The following is a 21376-nucleotide window of genomic DNA, read 5'->3' on the forward strand; positions in this document are numbered from 1 at the left end:
TACACTCCAGGGAAAAAAGTCCCAGTCTATCCAGCCTCTCCTTATAACTCAAACCATCAAGTCCCGGCAACATCCTAGTAAATCTTTTCTGCACTCTTTCTAGTTTAATAATATCCTTTCTATAATAGGGTGACCAGAACTGCACACAGTATTCCAAGTGTGGCCGTACCAATGTCTTGTACAACTTCAACAAGACGTCCCAACTCCTGTATTCAATGTTCTGACCAATGAAACCAAGCATGCCGAATGCCTTCTTCACCACCCTGTCCACCTGCGACTCCACCTTCAAGGAGCTATGAACCTGTACTCCTAGATCTTTTTGTTCTATAACTCTCCCCAACGCCATACCATTAACTGAGTAGGTCCTGGCCTGATTCGATCTGCCAAAATGCATCACCTCACATTTATCTAAATTAAACTCCATCTGCCATTCGTCGGCCCACTGGCCTAATTGATCAAGATCCCGTTGCAATCCTAGATAACCTTCTTCACTATCCACTGTGCCACCAATCTTGGTGTCATCTGCAAACTTACTAACCATGCCTCCTAAATTCTCATTCAAATCATTAATATAAATCACAAATAACAGTGGACCCAGCACCGATCCCTGAGGCACACCACTGGTCACAGGCCTCCAGTTTGAAAAACAACCCTCTACAACCACCCTCTGTCTTCTGTCGTCCATCCAATTTTGAATCCAATTGGCAACCTCACCCTGGATCCCGTGAGCTTTAACCTTCTGCAATAACCTACCATGCGGTACCTTGTCAAAGGCTTTGCTAAAGTCCATGTAGACAACGTCTACTGCACTGCCCTCATCTACCTTCTTGGTCACCCCCTCAAAAAACTCAATCAAATTTGTGAGACATGATTTTCCACGCACAAAGCCATGTTGACTGCCCCAAATCAGTCCTTGTCTCTCTAAATGCTTGTAGATCCTGTCTCTCAGAATACCTTCTAGCAACTTACCTACTACAGACGTTAGGCTCACCGGTCTGTAGTTCCCAGGCTTTTCCCTGCTGCCCTTCTTAAACAAGGGCACAACATTCGCCACTCTCCAATCTTCAGGCACCTCACCTGTGGCTGCCGATGATTCAAATATCTCTGTTAGGGGACCCGCAATTTCCTCCCTAGACTCCCACAACATCCTGGGATACATTTCATCAGGTCCCGGGGATTTATCTACCTTGATGCGCTTTAAGACTTCTAGCACCTCCTCCTCTGTAATATGCACACTTCTCAAGACATCACTATTTATTTCCCTTAGTTTCCTAACATCCATGCCTTTCTCCACCGTGAATACCGATGAGAAATATTCATTCAGGATCTCACCCAACTCTTGTGGCTCTGCACATAGATGTCCTTGTTGATCCTTAAGAGGCCCTACTCTGTCCCTAGTTACTCTTTTCCCCTTTATGTATCTGTAGAATCTCTTTGGATTCTCCTTTGCATTATTTGCCAAAGCAATTTCATGTCCCCTTTTTGCCCTCCTGATTTCCCTCTTAACTCTATTTCGACAATCTCTATACTCTTCAAGGGATCCACTTGATCCCAGTTGTTTATGTACGTCATATGCCTCCTTCTTCTTTTTGACCAGAGTCTCAATATTTCGAGTCATCCAGGGTTCCCTACTTCTACCAGCCTTGCCCTTCACTCTAAAGGGAATGTGCTTACCCTGCACCCTGGTTAACACATTTTTAAAAGCCTCCCATTTACCAGCCATCCCTTTGCCTGCCAACAGTCTCCCCCAATCTACCTCTGAAAGTTCCTGTCTGATACCATCAAAATTTGCCTTGCCCCAATTAAGAATTTTAACTCTTGGGCCAGACCTATCATTCTCCATAGCTGACGTCATAGTTCCTCCTACATTCTAGTCCCCTAGTATTTCCAAAAGGTTATTTGTATCCTCCTCAGTGAAGACAGATCCAAAGTAATTGTTCAACTGGTTTGCCATCTCTTTGTTGCCATTATGAAGTCACCTGATTCTAACTGTAACCCACATTTGTCTTCACCAGTCTTTTTCTCTATATATCTATAGCAGCTTTTGCAGTCAGTTTTTATGTTTTCTCTCGTATTCTATTTTCCCCTTCCGAATTAAACCCTTTGTTCTCCTCCGCTTAATTTTAAATTTCTCCCATTCCTCAGGCTTGCTGCTTTCCAGGACTTCCAGGAACTCCAGGGGTGGGATTCTCCAACCCCCCGCCGGGTCGGAGAATCGCCGGGGGTCGGCATGAATCCCGCCCCTCGCCGGTCGCCGAATTCTCCGGCACCGGAGATTCGGCAGGGGCGGGAATCACGCTGCGCCGGTCGGCGGGCACCCCCTGGCGATTCTCCGGCCCGCGATGGGCCGAAGTCCCGCTGCTGTAATGCCGGTCCCGCCGGCGTGAATTAAACAACCTCCCTTACCGGAGGGACCAGGCGGCGCGAGCGGGCTCCGGGGTCCTGGGGGTGGGGTGGTGCGCGGGGCCATCTAGCCCCAGGGCGTGCCCCCACGGTGGCCTGGCCCACGATCGGGGCCCACCGATCCGCGGGCGGGCCTGTGCCGTGGGGGCACTCTTTTACTACGCGTCGACTGTGTAGGTCTCCGCGATGGCCGACACGTAAGTGACCCCCACTGCGCATGCGCGGGGATGACGTCAGCAGCCGTTGATGCTCCCGCGCATGCGCGGACGTCCGCCGGCCGGCGGAGTCCCTTCGGCCCTGACTGGCGTTGCGCAAAAGGCCTTCCACGCCAGCCGGTGGGACGGCAACCACTCCGGCGCAGGCATAGCCCCTAAAGGTGAGGGCCTGGCCCCTAAAGGGGCGGAGAAATCCACACCTTTGGGGCGGCCCGACGATGGAGTGGTTGACGCCACTCCATCACGCCGGGACCCCCCGCCCCGCCGGGTAGGGGAGAATCCCGCTGTATGTCTTTGACCCAGCGACAGTGAAGTTTAATATAACATACAATTCAAATTTATGAAAGGGGGGGGATAAAATCATTAGTAATGGGAATAGGCCATTTGCCCATGAAAGCCTGATCTGCCATTCATGGCTGACCTGATTGTCTCCTTAATGCATTTTCTTATCTGCCTCCCATAACCCTTGACTTCCTTATCAATCAAAACTTTGTCTAACTCAGCCTTGAATATATTCAATGACCCAGCCTTCGGTGTTGAAAGAGAATTGCAAAGACCCTCTGAGAGAAGAAATTTCTCCTCATATCCGTCCCAATAGGAGACCGCTCATTTCAAACTGTGGCCATGGAATGATTCCTGGAATGAAGAGCTTGTCGTTTGAGGAATGGTTGAGGACTCTTGGTCTGCACTCGTTGGAGTTTAGGAGGATGAGGGGGGTCTTATTGAAACTTACAAGATACTGCGAGGCCTGGATAGAGTGGACGTGGAGAGGATATTTCCAGTTGTAGGAAAAATTAGAACCAGAGGACACAATTCAGACTAAAGAGACGATCCTTCAAAACAGAGATGAGGAGGAATTTCTTCAGCCAGAGAGTGGTGAATCTGTGGAACTCTTTGCCACATAAGGCTGTGGAGGTCAAATCACTGAGTGTCTTTAAGACAGAGATAGATAGATTCTTGATTAATAAGGGGATCAGGGATTATGGGGAGAAGGCAGGAGAATGGGATGAGAAAAATATCAGCCAGGATTGAATGGCAGAGCAGACTCGATGGGCCGAGTGGCCTAATTCTGCTCCAATGTCTTGAGGCCTTATGGCCCATAGTTCTAGATTCCCAAGAGAAACATCCTCTCAGCATCTACCTTGTCGAGCCCCCTCAGAATTGTATATGTCATAATAAGATTGCCTCTCTTTCTTTTAAACTCCAATGAGGATAGAGCCCAAACTCCTCAACCTTTCCTCATGAGACAACCCCTTGATCCCAATTCATTCATAAGTCTGACTTTAGTCGCTCGTGCAAGAGCCAATGTCAATTAAACCTCTTTGCTGGTTTCTGTTTCTACTGAAGTCAATGGAATTGAAATTCGGAGTTAAGTGTATGGGGGTGGCTGAATCAGTAACATCTAAAGTCAAACTTTCCCCAGGGAATTAAGTATTTTACCTTAGAAGGATTAAATTCAAAGTAATGAGAGGAAATCCAAAGCACATAGATTGGAGGATGATATTCAATATGTGAGTCAGCAGAACTTCTTTGAACAAGAGTTCACAGAATGAATATGTAACCTTAATCAATAAACTAAACAACCCTGACCTCAAATGGGTTAAAAAGTCAAATGAAGAGGAACAATGACTTGTGAAAGACCTGCAGGAGAAGGAGGAAAGGTTCAACAAACAGAAACTTACACAAACACTGTGAGCCTGCTGCAGGATGGGAAATTCCCACCCAAAGACAACAGATCTTTCGCTGGTTCATCAGATTTTCAACGACAGTGTGGTTGGGCCTCATTTGGTTTGAGGGGAGGGGAGATTAGGCCTTGTGCGAGGTGGTGTTTGGGTCTCAGGGGGGAGGGGAAGGGTCAGCCTCAAGAGGGAAGGGAATCAGGCTTTGAACAGGGTGTTGGGGGGGTCAAGCTTTGGGCAGGGAGGCGTCGGATTGGGCCTTGGAAGGCCAGCCGATCAGGCATCGGTGGTGGGGTTGTGGGGGACTTTGGGTCAGATTGGGCTTCAGAGAGCTGTGGGGAGTGGGGGGGGGGGGTCAGGTCTCAGGCCTCACGGAGGGCTTGGTTCAGGCTCAGGGGGAATGTTGTGTTGGGTTGGCGGTTTGCCTTGAGGGATGGTGTGGGAGATCAGACCTCGGGGGCTGTAGTCAGGCTGGGCCTGGAGACACCAGGGGATGGGGCAGTCCCATGGAGGGCCTTGGGGTTGTGTGTGGGTCTGTGTAATAGTTACCCAGAAGTCAGAAGAGGTTTTAATTTTGGGTAACTTTTGGTGTAACCCAGTTGGAACCGTCTGAAGTTTGTAATTTAAATCGCATTTACGAAAATTGCACATCCGGGTAATAGCTGTGCAAACCTTACCTGATACGTCCACAGGGAATTTCCCAGCGCATCTTTGTTGTGCCCCCCATTCCGGCACTCTGGATCTTGGAAGTTACGGCCCATTATTACACTTGACATATATCAGCGCAACATTTTAGAGTTTGATCTTTTGTGTATTTTGTTGCATTAAAATGTCTTTTAAAAATGTATTCCTTTCTCAGAGTTACAAAGCCAATGCACAGAATGGATGGGGCAAGCCCTTAATCCATCTCCTTGCTTGCTCCAAAAACCAATTCAAATTGAATCCAATTCATGATCCCCAGATATACCAGATCCAAGCTCACAATCACAGGCATCACCTCTGATCTCACACCTGATCTTATGTTCGACCTCAGCCAAAAAGCCAAAGTCACCTGGTGCAGTTTTGAAAATTGGGTTATCCCAAAACACACACATTCTTAATCGGGGTGTCTAGTTTAGTAGCTGTGTGTAATCTGATTTTAAATGAGTGGAAATTATTTTTTAATAAACTATACAGAATCATTTACTAGTTTCATTGGTACACGTTGATCAGTTCCTTCATAAATTGAAATAAAATCGAATATAAAAAAGCAAAAAGTGCCTTAGAGCGTTTTGGCATACAAAAAGGCTTACCTTTATGAATCTCCTCAAAGGCCCATTTAATATGAAGATGAGGGGGAATTTCTTCACTCAGAGGTCATGAACCTTTGCAGTTTTCTGTCTAAGAGAGAGCTGTGGAGACTGAGGCAGTCAATAAGTTCAAGACTGAGATAGATTTTTAAACCATAGGAGATTTGAGCGTTATGAGGCAGGGATGTGGGGTTAAGGCCAAGATCAGGTCAGCCATCATCTTCTTGAATAGCTGAGCATTTTTGAGGAACTGTTTGACCTATTCTTGCTCCTAATTCATTTGTGCTTGACTTATTAATCGGTAGAAGTTCACTTTGTGATTAATTTGATTTGGCTGGTGCAGCCAATTCTGTGGGCAGGATTGGCTTACGGCACAATGTTTTTTAAACTAGCGCAAAGGTTGCCGGAAACTCAATTTGCACTGGACGTAAATTGCGCCAGAAATTCGGCAATCTTTTAGTGCATGTTTGGGCAATGCAAGTGAACTGGACTGAAACAAAATCCATGACAACCAAGCCGAACCCTGATGTTCGACGCATTATTGGTTAGATAGTTGAAAGTGCGAAAAGGAAAATGGTTATGTAATTATGTAATTAATGCAAGTCAGTGTAAGTGGCTTTGAAAAGATCTGAACTGGGAACAACATTAATTACCTTTTACTGTTGCCACTTCGCCCTCTGGATGCGCCATCCTTTGCATAGCCGTGGCAGAAACGCAAATGGGCATATTAATTCTCTGTCCCAACACAGTTGTAGACAAGTCCATTTTTGAAACATCCCTGAGCACTCGTGGGCACAGTCTCCATCTAGTAAGACATACAGGAGAGTTAGAAATAGGCTATGAAGTGTTGGGTACTCTGCCACACAGATGAACCAACACGGTTGTGAATGGTACAACGCAGTTTTATTTCAAACATCTATTTACACTGGTAAACTGTTTACTGAGGTTCGATCATGATCCTTGATTCTGTGGACCTATTCCTAATTCTATCTTGTAGTGGCATTCAGCACATGGTGGATGTCTGAGTGGCCTGCAATGAGCTCTGTGCCCTGAGCCGTCTCCTGCTCGAGTGCCCAGGAAGTGTTGTGTTCCCTGTTTTGTACTGTGTATGCTCTTGCCTGTGATTGGCTGTCGTGTTGTGTGTGTTGATTGGTCCGTTGATCTGTCCATCAGTATGTATGTATGTGCTATGATGTTTCCCTGAATATCATGACATCCCCCCTTTTTTACAAGAACATGTGCCTACGTGGTCATAAATCGAGATGTGCACTGAGTGTAGCTAAATGTGTGTGTGTGCAATATATACAGCATGTACATGGGGCTAAACTATATACAAGGGGCGATGTCGGGTGCTACATAACAACGAGGTTGTACCATAAACAAAGAACGGTTGAACGATAAAACAAATTCCTGTAATGATAAGAACATAAACATATTAACACTGTGATAGTATGAGTTCAATGTACAAGCAGTCTCAAAAGTCCAGTCTAGTAGGTGGGCGACGAATTCAGATTGACCGCCTCAAGGGTAGGTCTGGAACCATCGGCTGAGGAATGGGCCTGGCCACGTGCGACGACGGAAGGGGCATGGTGGCAGGAAGCTCCACGAAGTCGATGTCAGGAACAACAGGAGGGCGCGGTGTCGGTGTAAGTTCCTGTAGCGAGCGTGGAAGTAGGCGAAGAGCCCGGCGATTGCGCCTACGACTGGATCCATCAGGCATGCGAACCAGGAACAAGCGGGGAGCCACGTGTCGGAGAACTTCGGCAGGTGCTGACCAGCCACCTTCTGGTAGGTGGATGCGGACTTCGTCTCCAGGGGCCAGGGCGGGAAGATCAGTTGCCTGTGTGTCATGTGCCCTCTTCTGGCGACCGCGCTGCAGTTGCATTCTGTGTAGTACCGGAGCATGGTTGGTTGTGGGTGCCAGAATGGAAGGCACAGTGGTCCTGAGGGCGGAACTCATCAACAGCTGGGCTGGTGAGAGGCCAGTGGCTAGTGGGGCCGAGCGATAGGCTAGCAGGGCTAGGCAGAAATCCGATCCGGCAGCAGCAGCCTTGCAGAGGAGCCGCTTGACAATGTGAACGCCCTTCTCCGCCTTTCCATTGGACTGGGGATGCAGAGGGCTGGACGTCATGTGTGTGAAGCCATACGAAGCAGCAAAAGATGACCATTCCTGGCTGGCGAAACAGGGCCCATTGTCCGACATGACAGTCATCAGAATGCCGTGGCGAGCGAAGGTGTCTTTGCAAGCCCTTATGACAGCGGACGATGTCAAATCGTGAAGGCGTATGACCTCTGGATAGTTGGAAAAGTAGTCAACGACGATGACATAGTCCCTGCCGAGCGCGTGAAAGAGGTCCACACCCACCTTCGCCCAGGGGGACGTCACCAGCTCATGGGGCGTTTCAGGAGGTTGCGCCGGTTGAAACCTTTGGCAGGTGGGGCAATTGAGCACCATATTGGCAATGTCATCACTGATGCCCGGCCAGTATACCGCCTCTCGGGCCCTCCGTCTGCACTTCTCGACCCCCAGGTGGCCTTCGTGTAGTTGGTCGAGGATCAGCTTGGGCATGCTGTGCGGAATCACAATCTAACCAGCTTTAGAAGGACACCATCAATGACAGCCAAGTCGTCTCGGACATTGTAGAACTGCGGGCACTGCCCTTTGAGCCACCCTCCCGTCATGTGGCGCATCACACGTTGTAGAAGGGGGTCGGTCGCAGTCTCTCGGCGAATACGGGCCAGACTGGTGTCGTCAGCTGGCAGATTTGCCGATGTGAAGGCCACCTGCGCCTCGACCTGACATACGAACCCCTCCGAATCGGGCGGCGTGCTCACTGCACTAGATAGGGCATCCGCAATGATAAGGTCCTTACCCGGGGTGTAGACCAGTTGGAAGTCATACCTCCTAAGTTTAAGTAGGATGCGCTGGAGGCGAGGGATCATCTCGATTAGGTCCTTATTAATGATGCTGACCAGGGGGCGGTGGTCAGTCTCAACGGTAAACCGGGGAGACTATAGTCATGGAACTTGTCTAACCCGGTTAGCAAGCCCAGGCACTCCTTTTCGATCTGCGCCTAGAGCTGTTCTGTGGGGGTCATGGCCCGCGAGGCATAGGCGACCGGGGCCCATGACGCAGTGCCATCCTGCTGTAGGAGCACCGCCCCAATGCCGGACTGGCTGGCATCAGTCGAGATTTTAGTGGCACGAGATGTGTCGAAAAACGCCAACACCGGTGCTGTGGTGAGCTTCAGTTTGAGCTCCTCCCATTCCTGCTGGTGTGTGTGTAGCCACTGGAACTCCGTGGACTTTCTGACGAGGTGGCGCAGAGCTCTTGTGTGAGATGGCAAGGTTGGGAATGAACTTCCCCAGGAAGTTGACCATGCCTAGGAAGCGTAGCACTGCTTTCTTGTCTGCCGGCTGCGGCATGGCTGTAGTGGCGCTCACCTTGTCTGCATCCGGACGGACCCCTGACCGGGAAATGTGGTCCCCCAGGAACTTCAGCTCGGTTTGGCCGAAAGAACACTTGGCTCGGTTGAGGCACAGGCCGTTTTCGCGTATGCGCGCAAAGACGCGCTGGAGACGATAGATGTTGTCCTGTGGTGTGGTGGACCAGATGATGATGTCGTCCACGTAGACGCGCACCCCTTCGATGCCTTCCATCATCTGCTCCATGATCCTATGAAAGACCTCGGATGCCGAGATGATGCCAAATGGCATTCGGTTGTAGCAGAACCTGCCGAAAGGGGTGTTGAAGGTGTACAGCTTTCGGCTGGACGGATCCAGTTGGATCTGCCAAAAACCCTTCGAGGCATCCAGTTTCGTGAAGATTTTAGCCCGGGCCATTTCGCTCGTGATCTCTTCCGGTTTGGGTATGGGGTAGTGTTCCCTCATAATGTTGTTGTTGAGGTCTTTTGGATCAATGCAGATCCGGAGCTTGCCGGAGGGCTTCTTAACACACACCATGGGGCTGACCCATGGCGTGGGCTCCGTGACCCGGGATAGGACCCCTTGGTCCTGGAGATCCTGCAGCTGCTGCTTGAGGCGGTCTTTGAGTGGCGCTGGGACCCTGCGAGGTGCGTGAATTCTGTAGGTGTAGGGCAGTGTTCCCATGCCCTTGAATGCCTCCTGGTTGTGGGCGAGGAGTGATAGGAGCTGTGCGCTGAACTCTGCATCCGGGAAGTCAGATGTGCCGGCTGGAGAGAGAGAGTGGACTCGTTGCACGAGGTGGAGAGCCTTGCATGCCTGTGCGCCTAGCAGGGGGTCCTTCGATGAGCCGACTATCTCGAATGAGAGTGTGGCCGTGTGTGTGTTGTGTGTCACCTGGAGCTGGCAGGATCCCATAGCCGGGATAACGTTCCCGTTGTAGTCGACCATCCTGCAACGGGACGGCCAAATTGGTGGTCTGACCTTCATGGCGCAGAAGGCTGACCATGCTATGAGATTGGCGGAGGCGCCTGTGTCCGGGCGGAACGTTATCGGTGATCGGTTGACCGTTAGGGTGGCACACCATTCATCACCCGGATTGATCGTGTTAACTTGCACTGGCTGTTGGGTCCTGGGTAATAAGGAGGCTGAATGGTCCGCACGTCCCTACGAGGTTGTCGGAGTTGGGGAACATTGACAGGTTGAGCTGCTCGACAGCAAGCAGCGTAGTGGCCCACCTTGCCACAGCGGAGGCATTGTTGGGTTCTTGAGGGACATTGCCGCTTTAAAAGTGCGGCTCCACAGTTGCCGCACGTCGTGACGTCATGGCGTTCATTGCGCCACTGCGCATGCGCGGTTCGGTCTTGCGTCGAGCGCGCCTGTGCATCACGTCCCTCAGTGTTGCCGTAGTTTTTGGCGCGCACAAGCGCGGGAGGCCTCGAAAAGCACGCAAAATGTCCGCCCTCGTCCGGGTCGCGGGCCGGGAGGAAGTCGATCGCCTGGACCAGTTCGGCCTCGAAGGGCGCCTGCCTCACCGATCCGGCCGCGTAGGACCCCTGCCGCGCCGATTCTGCCGCCTGAAATTGGGGAAACGGCTAGTCGCGTTTTCGTGCAGGACACAGGCTTCGATTGCAGAGGCTAAGGTGAGGCCTTTTATTTTTAAGAGCTGCTGGCGTAGGGTGCACGAGGTGACCCCAAAAACGATCTGGTCCCGAATCATGGAATTGGAGGTGGTGTCGTAACCGCAGGACTGCGCGAGGATGCGGAGATGCGTAAGGAATGACTGAAAGGGCTCATCCTTACCTTGCAGGCGCTACTGGAAGAGATACCTCTCGAAGCTCTCGTTGACCTCGACATTGAAGTGTTGGTCGAGCTTGAGAAGGACCGTCTTGTATTTGGTCTTGTCCTCGCCTTCCGCGAACACCAGGGAGTTGTAGTCATGGATGGCGTGTTGACCTGCCATGGTGAGGAGGATGGCGATCTTTCTGGTGTCCGAGGTGCTTTCCTTTTCGTTGGCTTCCAGAAAGAGCTGAAAGCGCTGTTTGAACAGCTTCCAATTAACGCCGAGGTTTCCAGCGACTTGCAGCGGCTGCGGTGTGTTGACGGTGTCCATGGCGCAGGATGGCAGATTCCGGAGGATCTTTAGGTAGGTACCAAATTCACTCCTGGTACTATGAAGTGTTGGGTACTCTGCCACACAGATGAACCAACACGGTTGTGAATGGTACAATGCAGTTTTATTTCAAACATCTATTTACAGTGGTAAACTGTTTACTGAGGTTCGATCATGACCCTTGATTCTGTGGACCTATTCCTAATTCTATCTTGTAGTGGCATTCAGCACATGGCGGATGTCTGAGTGGCCTGCAATGAGCTCTGTGCCCTGACCCGTCTCCTGCTCGAGTGCCCAGGAAGTGTCGTGTTCCCTGTTTTGTACTGTGTATGCTCTTGCCTGTGATTGGCTGTCGTGTTGTGTGTGTTGATTGGTCCGTTGATCTGTCCAGCAGTATGTATGTATGTATGTGCTATGATGTTTACCTGAATATCATGACAGGCTACAGGTGTGGTCCAGGATGTGCTAACTTGCTATGCCAGAGGGTGAGCAGAGGTAGGCTCAGTTTGATGATTCCTACTTTGGAACGTTGCCAATGTGTTTCCTCAGGACGAATGAAAGAAAACTGAAATCTGCAGTTCGTTCAGGTAGCGATGAGACCAGTTGAAATGAGTTAAGAGCCCATCACGGCTGCTGAAGAAGGAATTAATTCGGTAAATCTGCCAGAAGAAGCTTGTATCAGTAAAGTTAACCATGTAATTACCAGATTCCTGGTTGATGAATGCTCCTTAGGGAAGGAGATCTGCTGGCCTGGTCTAGATGTGACTCCAGATCCTCAGGAAAATGGTTGACTCTTATCTGCCCTCTGGAACGGCTGAGATACCGGTCAGTTGTACTCATGAAGGTGGTTCACCACCACCTAAGGACACATAGGGATGAGCAATAGATGCTGGTCTTGCCATTAGTCCACATCAAAAAAGAAAAAGTAATAGGGTCTTGGAATCGGTGAGGGTGAAGGATGCCGACTGCTTTTGAGATGAAAGGTAAACTGTTGGAGTTGGGACCGCTGCCTTAGAAAACCCATTGTGAAAACTCAGATAAACTCTTCAAGCCTCCTTGTTGACCTGAAAATTGAAGCACCTCCTCTCGGATGGGACTGAAAGTATTTTTTCTTCTATTCCATATGAGGGGTGTTCTGCACTACCAGCGGGCTATCCAACCTTAGTATTTCGGCCTTTGGATTTTTAGGGGGAGTTGGTGACCTAGTGATAATGTCACTGAACTAGTAATCCAGAGACCCAGGCTCATACTCTGGGGACATAGGTTCAAATCCCACAACACTAGCTGGTGAAATTTAAATTCAATTAATAAACCTGAAAGCTAGCTCCAGTAATGGTGATAATGAAGCTGTTGTTAAATCTTATTTTTAGAATGCATCGGGTTCAGTGATACCCTTTAGGGAATTAACTCTGACATCCTCATGTGACTTCAGACCCACAGCAATGAGGTTGACTCTTAACTGCCCTCTGAAATGGCCCAGCAAGACACTCAGTTCAACTGCACCTGGGGATGAGCCACGATGCTGGCCCAACAAGCGACGCCCAATAGACCACACGGCCCAGCGAGCTGGCTCTGCCATTCAAAACAATCTGGAATGGTTTGGGGCTTCATTTTCCTACTTGAAGCTCCATGGGCGGGGTTCTCCATTGCCTGACGCCAACATCATAATCGCTCATCAGGTGGAGAACCGACTCAGACCCCGAAATCGGGGTCGGTGCCGGTTTGACACCGGTCAGCCATGCTCCGTCCCCTTTGAAATGGCCCCATCGCGTCTTGCCCATTGCCGATGGGCCGAGATCCTGACGGCTTGGGACACATGTGGTCTCAGCCATGCGGGAGCCCGGCATGGCGGCTATGGACTGTGTCCAGCGCCGGCACGCTCAGCCAGGATCCATGCCGCTGGCCGTGGGGGCTTCAGCGAGAGCTGGGGGGACTGGTGGGGGGTGGCCATGGGATGGGCTGTGGGGTCGCTGATGGAGGCTGTATGGTGCGACCGGTGCAGGTCGCCAGCCGTGCGCATGCGCTGCCAGGACCCGGCCATTCTCCGGCCGTTTTCAGCGCAGGAGATTTAACCGCTACCACTTGAGTTCTCCAGGGGCTGTTGCTGGCCTTGATTATGCCTTCCCAAAGCAACCGCTGGACCTCGGACCTGATGAGGGCCTTATCCTGGGTGCTGTACCGTCTGCTCCTGGTGGCGACGGGTTTGCAATCTGGAGTTAGATTGGCAAAGAGGGAAGGAGGATCGACCTCTAGGGTCGCGAGGCCGCACACAGTGAGGGGTGGTAAGGGTCTGCCGAATTTAAGTGTCAGGCTCTGGAGGTTGCACTGGAAGTCCAGGCCGAGGATATGTGCAGCGCAGAGGTTAGGGAGGACGTAGAGGCGAAAGCTGTAGAACTCTACGCCTTGGACTGTGAGCGTGACCGTGCAGTACCCCCGGATCGCTACGCGATGGGATCCGGAGGCCAGGGAGATTTTTTGATTGGTAGGATGTACCTTAAGGGAGCAGCGCCTTACCGTATTTGGGTGTACAAAGTTCTCGGTGCTCCCAGAGTCCAATAGGCAGGAGGTCACATGGCCGTTGACTTTCACACTGGTGGATGCGTTGGTCAGGTTATGTGGTCGAGATTGGTCGATTGCCATGGAGGCGAGCCGTGGTTGATCATCGGGTAGTGAGGTGGCCGTTGAGTTGAGGTCCTGGAACGCCGTTGGTGTCCATGTGCTGCGGGGTGGACAAGATGACGGCGCCCGGAGATCCTGGGGGTTACAAAATGGCGGCGCGCATGGAACGCACGTTGCGGGGGTGGAGCAAGATGGCGGCGCCCATGAAACGTACGTGTTGTGCGGAGAAGATGGCAGCGCCCATTGGTCGCACATGGCCTGGGGAGGAGAGGAAGATGGCGGTGCCCATTGCCCGTGACCGGGGGGGGGGGGGGGGATGACCGCGTCCGCTGAGCGGGCCTGGCACACCGCAGCGAAGTGGCCCTTTTCCCCGCAGGCCTTACAAAGGGCAGTGCGGGCCGGGCAGCATTGGCGGGGGTGTTTTTGCTGGCCGCAAAAGTAGCATCGGGGCCCCCCGGGAATCGCTGGCTGGCGCGTATCGCAGGCGTATTGGGTGGGTAGTGCCCACGCTGGGGCGGCTGCGTGTGGGGCCCATGAAGCGCAGGAGGAGTGGGCCACGCGGTTGGGGGCGTAGGACTGGACATTGCGCAGGGCGACCGTCATGGAGAGCGCTAGTGTTTTAGTCTCTCCGACGTCGCGCGTGCCCCCTTCTAGGAGCCGCTGCCTGATAATATCAGACCCAATCCCAGTCACAAAAGCGTCTCTCATAAGGAGATCTGTGTGCTCCTTAGCTGTAACGTCCTGGCAGTCACAGTCCCGAACTAATGGGATCAGGGCCCTCCAGAAGTCCTCGATTGACTCACCAGGTAGTTGAGTACGCGTTGCGGGCGCGTGTCTGGCGAAGAGCGTGTTCGTCTTCTGTTCATAATTTTCTTTGAGTAGAGTCATGGCATCAGCGTAATTGGGTGCATCCTGGATCAGTGGGAAGACTTTGGAGCTGAGTCTGGAGTACAATATCTGGATCTTCTGAGCCTCTGGAACAGGGGTCGGCGCCGCGTTGATATACGCTTCAAAACAAGCTAGCCAGTGCTGAAAGTCCTTTCTGGCATTGCTTGAGTGTGAATCCAGCTGCAGGTGATCTGGTTTAATATGGAGGTCCATCTTCTGAATCTGATACTAGTAAATTGAGGCACGATCAATTTGACTGGAGACGAAGTTGAATCCAAACTGAGGCTTTATTAGTATCAGATGTGTGGCCTCTCACAGCAGCTGGCGAAATGGCTGCGAGCTGGAGGCCACGCATATTTATAACCCGGCTCCTGGGCGGAGCTAGCGTGCAGGGGCCACAGGTGAACCTGTAGTGCAGGTTCTACCATACAACCTCTAATATCAGAACACAGTGGTTTACCACACATGCGGAGAATGTGCAGACTCTGCACAGACAGTGACCCAGCCAGGAATCGAACCTGGGACCCTGGCACTGTGAAGCCACAGTACTTTGTATTGGTACTTACCAGAGAGGAGGACATGATGGATGTTGAGGTCAGGGATAGGCGTGTGAACACTCTTGAGAACGCCAATATAGAAAAGGAGTAGGTGTTGAGAATCCTAAATTGCATTAAGGTAGACAAGCCCCAGGGCCAGATGGAATCGGGAGGCAAGGGGAGAAATAGCTGGGGCCTTAACAGATATCTTCACATCCTCTTTGACCACAGGTGAGGTTCCGGAGGACTGGAGAATAGCCAATGTTATTCCCTTGTTTAAGAAAGGAAGCAGGGATAGTCCAGCAAATTATAGGCCAGTGAGCATGACATCAATGGTGGGGAAGGTTTTGGAAAAGATACCGAGGGATAGGATATATGCACATTTGGAAGAAAATGGACTAGTTAGTGGCAGGTAGCATGGTTTTGTATGGGGAAGATCGTATCTCTCCAACTTGATTGAGTTTTTTGAAGAGGTGACAAAGAAAATTGATGAGGGAAGGGCTGTGGATGTAGTTTACATGGACTTTAGTAAGATGTTTGACAAGGTCCCACATGGCAGACTGGTACAAAAACTAAAATCACAAGGCATTTGGGATGGGCTGGCTGGATACAGAACTTGCTCAGTTATAGAAGAGAGATTAGCGGTGGAAGGATGTTTTTCAGAATGGAAATCTGTAGCTAGTGGCATTCCGCAGGGATAAGTGCTGGGACCTCTGTTGTATCTTGAGGAAAATGTGGGTGGTCTGATTGGTAAGTTTGTGGATGACACGAAGATTGGCGGAGTTGCTGACAGTGCCGAGGATTGTCAGAGGATACAACAGGATATAGATAGATTGGAAACTTGGGCACAGAAATGGCATATGAAGCATAGAATCTACAGTGCAGAAGGAAGCTATTCGGCCTATCGAGTTTGCACCGGCCCCTGGAAAGAGAACCCTACCTAAGCCGGCAGTTCCCCCCTATCCCCGTAACCCAGTAATCCCACCCAACCTTTTTGGGCACAAAGGGCAATTTAACATGGCCATCCACTTAACCTGCACATCTTTGGACTGTGGGAGGAAACCGGAGCACCCGGAGGAAACCCACGCAGACATGGGGAGAACATGCAGACTCCTCACAGACAGTGATCCAAAGAGGGAATCTAATCTGGGACCCTGGAGCTGTGAAGCAACTGTGCTAACCACTGTGCTGTCGTGGCGCCCTTAAATATGGAAATTAATCCGGACAAATGCGAGGTGATGAATTTTGGAGGATCAAGTCTAGGTATGAATTATACTGTAAATGACGGAACTCTTAGGAACATTAACATACAGAGGGATCTGGGCATGCAGGTCCACAGTTCCCTAAAAGCGGCATCACAGGTGGCCAAGGCGATTAAGAAGGCATATGGCATGCTTGCCTTCATCAGCCGGGGCATTGAGTACAGGAGTTGGGAAATCAATTTGCAGATGTATAAAACCTTGGTTAGGCATCTTTTGGTGTATTGCGTGCAGTTGTGGTCACCACATTGTCAGAAGGATGTGGATGCTTTGGAGAGAGTGCAAAGAAGGTTCATCAGGATGTTGCTAGTCTCGAGGATGCTGGCTATGAGGAGAGGTTGAATAAACTAGGAATGTTTTCACTGGAAAGGTAGAGGCTGAGGGGAGACTGGAGAGAGGTCTTTGCAATTATGAGAGGCATAGACAGGTTGGTTAGTCAGAGGCTTTTTCCAAGGGTAGGTGGCATGGTAGCACAGTGGTTAGCACTGTTGCTTCACAGCGCCAGGGACCCAGGTTCGATTCCCGGCTTGGGTCACTGTCTGCAGTATGCACATTCTCCCCGTGTCTGCGTGGGTTTCCTCCGGGTGCTCCGGTTTCCTCCCACAAAGTCCCGAAAGATGTGCTTGTTAGGTGAATTGGACATTCGGAATTCTCCCTTAGTGTACCCGAACAGGCGCCAGAGTGTGGCGACTAGGGGATTTTCATAGTAACTTCATTGCAGTGTTTATGTAAGCCTACTTGTGACACTAATAAGATTTTTTTTTTAATGTGTCAATTACGAGTGGGCACAGGTTCAAGATGAGAGGGGGGAAGTTTAAGGGAGATGTGCGGGGTACACTTTGCACACAGAGTGGTGGGTGCCTGGAACCCGCACTGCCAGAGGATGTGGTAAAAGCAAGCACTTAGCAACATTTAAGAGGCATCTGGATGGATGCACGAATAGGGAGGAAACAGCGGGGTATGGACCGAGTAAAGGCAGAAGGTTTTTTTTAGTTAGGGGACCATGATCGGAGCAGGCTTGGAGGGCTGGAGGGCCTCTTCCTGTGCTGTACTTTTCTTTGTTCTTTGTTCTGAAAGACACACCTCTGACAGTGCGCTGGAGTGTCAATCTTGACTGTCGATTAAAGTGACTGCACACTTGCAAAACTATATGTTCCAGGCGGATAATGGTTGTGTGAGGGGTTACGTCCAGGGCAGGAGAGGCATAAGATTTCCTTGGATGGCCCAGGTCCCTATTTAGATCAAAGGAGCCTGATCTGAATATTCAGAGAGCAGTTTTGGATTGGTGTCCTCATTGCTTCTACTTGATATTGTTTTCACCCCGATCAGGGTAGGAAAGCAATGGATACGTTCCACTCCCAACCCCTCATGCCCCCCACAAGTCCATTATTACTGCACCCCTGCCGAACTTCTGCAATTACTACTGGGCGGCTAATATAGCCATGATTAGGAAGTGGGTAGTAGGGGAGGGGTCGGCATGGGAGCGGTTGGAGGCGGCGTCATGCAAAGACACCAGTTTGGGAGCACTGATAACGGCACCTCTTCCGTTCTCGCCGACCCGATACTCCACAAGTCCGGTGGTGGTGGCGGCTCTGAGAATCTGGGGGCAATGGAGGAGATATAAGAGAGTGGAGGGAGCATCGGTTTGGACCCCGATTTATAATAATCATTTGTTTGTACCAGGTAGGCTAGATGGTGGGTTACGGAGATGGAAAAGGGCAGGGATTAGAAGGATGGGTGATCTATTTATAGATGGGAGCATTCCCAGCTTGAAAGCCTTGGAGGATCAATTTGAATTGCCAGCAGTGAACGGGTTTAGGTATTTGCAGGTGCGATACTTCCTGAGCAAACAGGTGCCGGCCTTTCCAATGCTGCCGCCACGGGGGATACAGGATAGAGTAGTCTCCAGTACCTGGGTGGGAGAGGGAAGGTATCGGATATTTACCAGGAGCTTTCGGAGGCAGAGGAAACTCCAGTGGAGGAGCTTAAGGGCAAGTGGGAGGACGAGCTAGGAGGAGAGATAGAGGCAGGGCTATGGGCGGATGCCCTAAGCAGGGTTAATACCTCCTCCTCATGTGCCAGGCTTAGCCTGATACAATTTAAGGTAGTCCACCGGGCACACATGACAGCGGCTAGGATGAGTAAGTTTTTCGGGGAGAGGATAGGTGTGCAAGGTGCGCGGGAAGCCCAACAGATCATGTCCACATGTTTTGGCAATGCCCGAAGCTGAGAGGGTTTTGGCAGGGTTTTGCTAAGGCAGTGTCCACGGTGCTAAAAACATGGGTGGTGCTGAGTCCAGAGGAGAGGTCTTTGGAGTGTCGGAAGAGCCGGGAGTTCAGGGGGCGAAAGAGGTCGACGTCTTGGCCTTTGTCTCCCTGGTAGCCCGGAGACGGATCTTGTTAATGTGGAAGGACTCGAAGCCCCCGAGTGTTGAGACCTGGGTTAGTGACATGGCTGGGTTTCCCAGTCTCGAGGAGATAAAGTTTGCCTTAAGAGGGTCAATGGTTGGGTTCACCCGGAGGTGGCAGCCGTTCATCGACTTTCTCGGAAAATTAAAATGTCAGCAGAAGCAGTATTCCAAGGGGGCGGGGGGGGGGGGCAGGGGAGAGGGCCGGATTGTTGTTTTATGGTTGGGGTGTGTGAAGATTGGGATGGGGGGGGGGGGGGGGTAAATGTTTATTATATCATGTTGATGTCAATGTTAATGTCATTTTCATAAAAATTTTCAAATGCCTCAATAAAAAAAATAATTACTGTATGGTGTTGGGTTCAAATCTTTGTGCATTTAACATTCCAAATCCGTGTTTCAACAACTTACTAACTGCAAGAGGGAGGTTTGGGCAGCATGGTAGCATAGTGGCTTGCACCATGGCTTCTCAGCACCAGGGTCCCTGGTTCGATTCCTGGCTTGGGTCACTGTCTGTGCGGAGTCTGCACGTTCTCCCCGTGTGTGGGGGTTTCCTCCAGGTGCTCCGGTTTCCTCCCACAGTCCAAAGATGTGCAGGTTAGGTGGATTGGACATGTGTGGTAGACTGTGTAGAGGTATTACGGTACCTGGTAATGCTGGAACACCATTGGTAGATATTGTATGCTTCCTATTGGTCAAGCTGCATTGTAGCTCTGCCCTGCTAGGCGGGGTATAAGAGCCCGTGCCACCCCAGCAGCCTTCATTCTGTACCTGAGCTGTTGGGGGAAACATCTAGCTTATTAAAGCCTTCAGTTGGACTACAACCTCGCTTTAGTGGTCATTGATCGTGCATCAATTTAATAAGCTAGATTTAAAAGGATGGAGCTCCGAATCAAGCCAGAGTGTCTGCAACTCAGCCCCTACACGGCGAACTCAGCGGCAATCTTCAAGCACTGGCTGGCGTGCTTTAAAGGATATCTCGGGACAGCCGAAAACACACCCATGGGAGAACAGAAAATGCAAATCCTGCACTTGAGGGTGAGCCTGGCGATTTACACCCTCATCGAGGAAGCGGAAGACTTCGATGCAGCAATAGGGCTGCTAAAAGGACATTATATTCACCCGGTAAACCAGGTCTACGCCCGACATCTGCTAGCAACGAGGCGACAAATTCCTGGGGAATTGCTGGAAGAATTCTACCGTGCACTCATGGTGTTGGGGAGAAACTGCAGCTGCCCGCAAGTTTCGGCGAGCGAACACACAGAACTCTAGGTCCGGGACGCTTTCGTGGCAGGTATGCTGCCCTCCCAAATCCATCAGCGATTGCTGGGAAAAGACACTCTAGGTCTCAAGGAGGCACGGGCCTTTGCAGGCTCCCTGGATGTGGCCTCCAGAAACGCCTGCGCTTACGTTCCCGACCGTGCGGCAGCCCCCTGGGCAGCATGGAACCCTTCCGCAGCTGACCCTGAGACATCCTCCACCCCTCCACATATTTGTGCTGCAAGGCGGCCTGGCAACCCCGGGGGGCCCAGCTGCTACTTTTGCGGGCAGGCCAAGCACCCAATGCTAGCGCTGCCCGGCCCGCGCATCCACCTGCAAGGGATGCGGTAAAATGGGCCATTTCGTGGTGGGGTGCCAGGCCCATGCGGTTGCCGCAGTCTCCGGCGGCGAATGCGGACCGCCACCACAAACCTCTCCACAGTCCCCGTGCAGCCAGCGGGTGCCACCATCTTCCTACTCCAGGGCCACGTGCGGACCCCGGGCGCCGCCATCTTGTCCCGCGGACGCCGCCATCTTGTCCCGCGGACGCCACGTTAGATGGGTGGGTGCGGCCATTTTGTGCACCCCCAGTCATGTGCGACCAATGGTAGCCGCCATCTTGGATGGACCCCCAGGACTCCAGCTCGGCTGACCACACACTGCCCGAAGAGAACACTCAACTGCTGCAATTAGCCTCGGTGACTCGGGATCAGTCCCAGCCTCGAACACTCTCAACTGCTACAACAACAGTACTAATCAACGGGCACGAGACGTCCTGCTTAATCGACTCTGGGAGCACGGAGAACTTCATACACCCCCGACACGGTAAGGCGCTGTTCTCTCCTCGTCCACCCCGTTAATCAAAAAATCTCCTTGGCCTCCGGTTCCCACTCAGTAGAGATAAAGGGGTTTTGTGTAGCAAACCTCACAGTCCAGGGAAGGGAGTTTAAAAATTACCTGCTCTACGTCCTTCCCCACCTCTGCACGGCCAAACTCCTAGGTTTAGACTTCCAGTGTAATCTCCAAAGTCTAACTTTCAAATTTGGCGGCCCTATACCCTCCCTCACTGTCTGCGGCCTCGCGACCCTTAAGGTCGATCCGCCTTCCCTGTTTGCGAACCTCACCCCGGATTGCAAACCCGTCACCACCAGGAGCAGATGGTACAGTGCCCAGGACCGGACCTTCATCAGGTCCGAGGTCCAAAGGCTGCTGAGGGAAGGAGTCATTGAAGCTAGCAACAGTCCCTGGAGAGCTCAAGTAGTGGTGGTAAAGACCGGGGAGAAGC

At 51.4% G+C, this 21376-nt stretch overlaps 1 protein-coding gene across 3 annotated transcripts in view; it reads right to left on the reverse strand.

Moving 5' to 3' along the window:
* Positions 1-21376, reverse strand: part of hao1 (hydroxyacid oxidase (glycolate oxidase) 1) — a 73723-nt gene that overhangs the window by 46164 nt on the left and 6183 nt on the right. For all 3 annotated transcript variants that reach the window (XM_072506072.1, XM_072506063.1, XM_072506070.1), the window contains exon 2: positions 6240-6391. In XM_072506072.1, coding sequence (XP_072362173.1) covers positions 6240-6391 — 152 coding nt within the window. The remainder of the gene's footprint in view (positions 1-6239; positions 6392-21376) is intronic.

This window comes from Scyliorhinus torazame, chromosome 1 (assembly GCF_047496885.1).
Source record: "Scyliorhinus torazame isolate Kashiwa2021f chromosome 1, sScyTor2.1, whole genome shotgun sequence".
In the NCBI taxonomy this organism is placed as follows: Eukaryota; Metazoa; Chordata; class Chondrichthyes; order Carcharhiniformes; family Scyliorhinidae; genus Scyliorhinus; species Scyliorhinus torazame.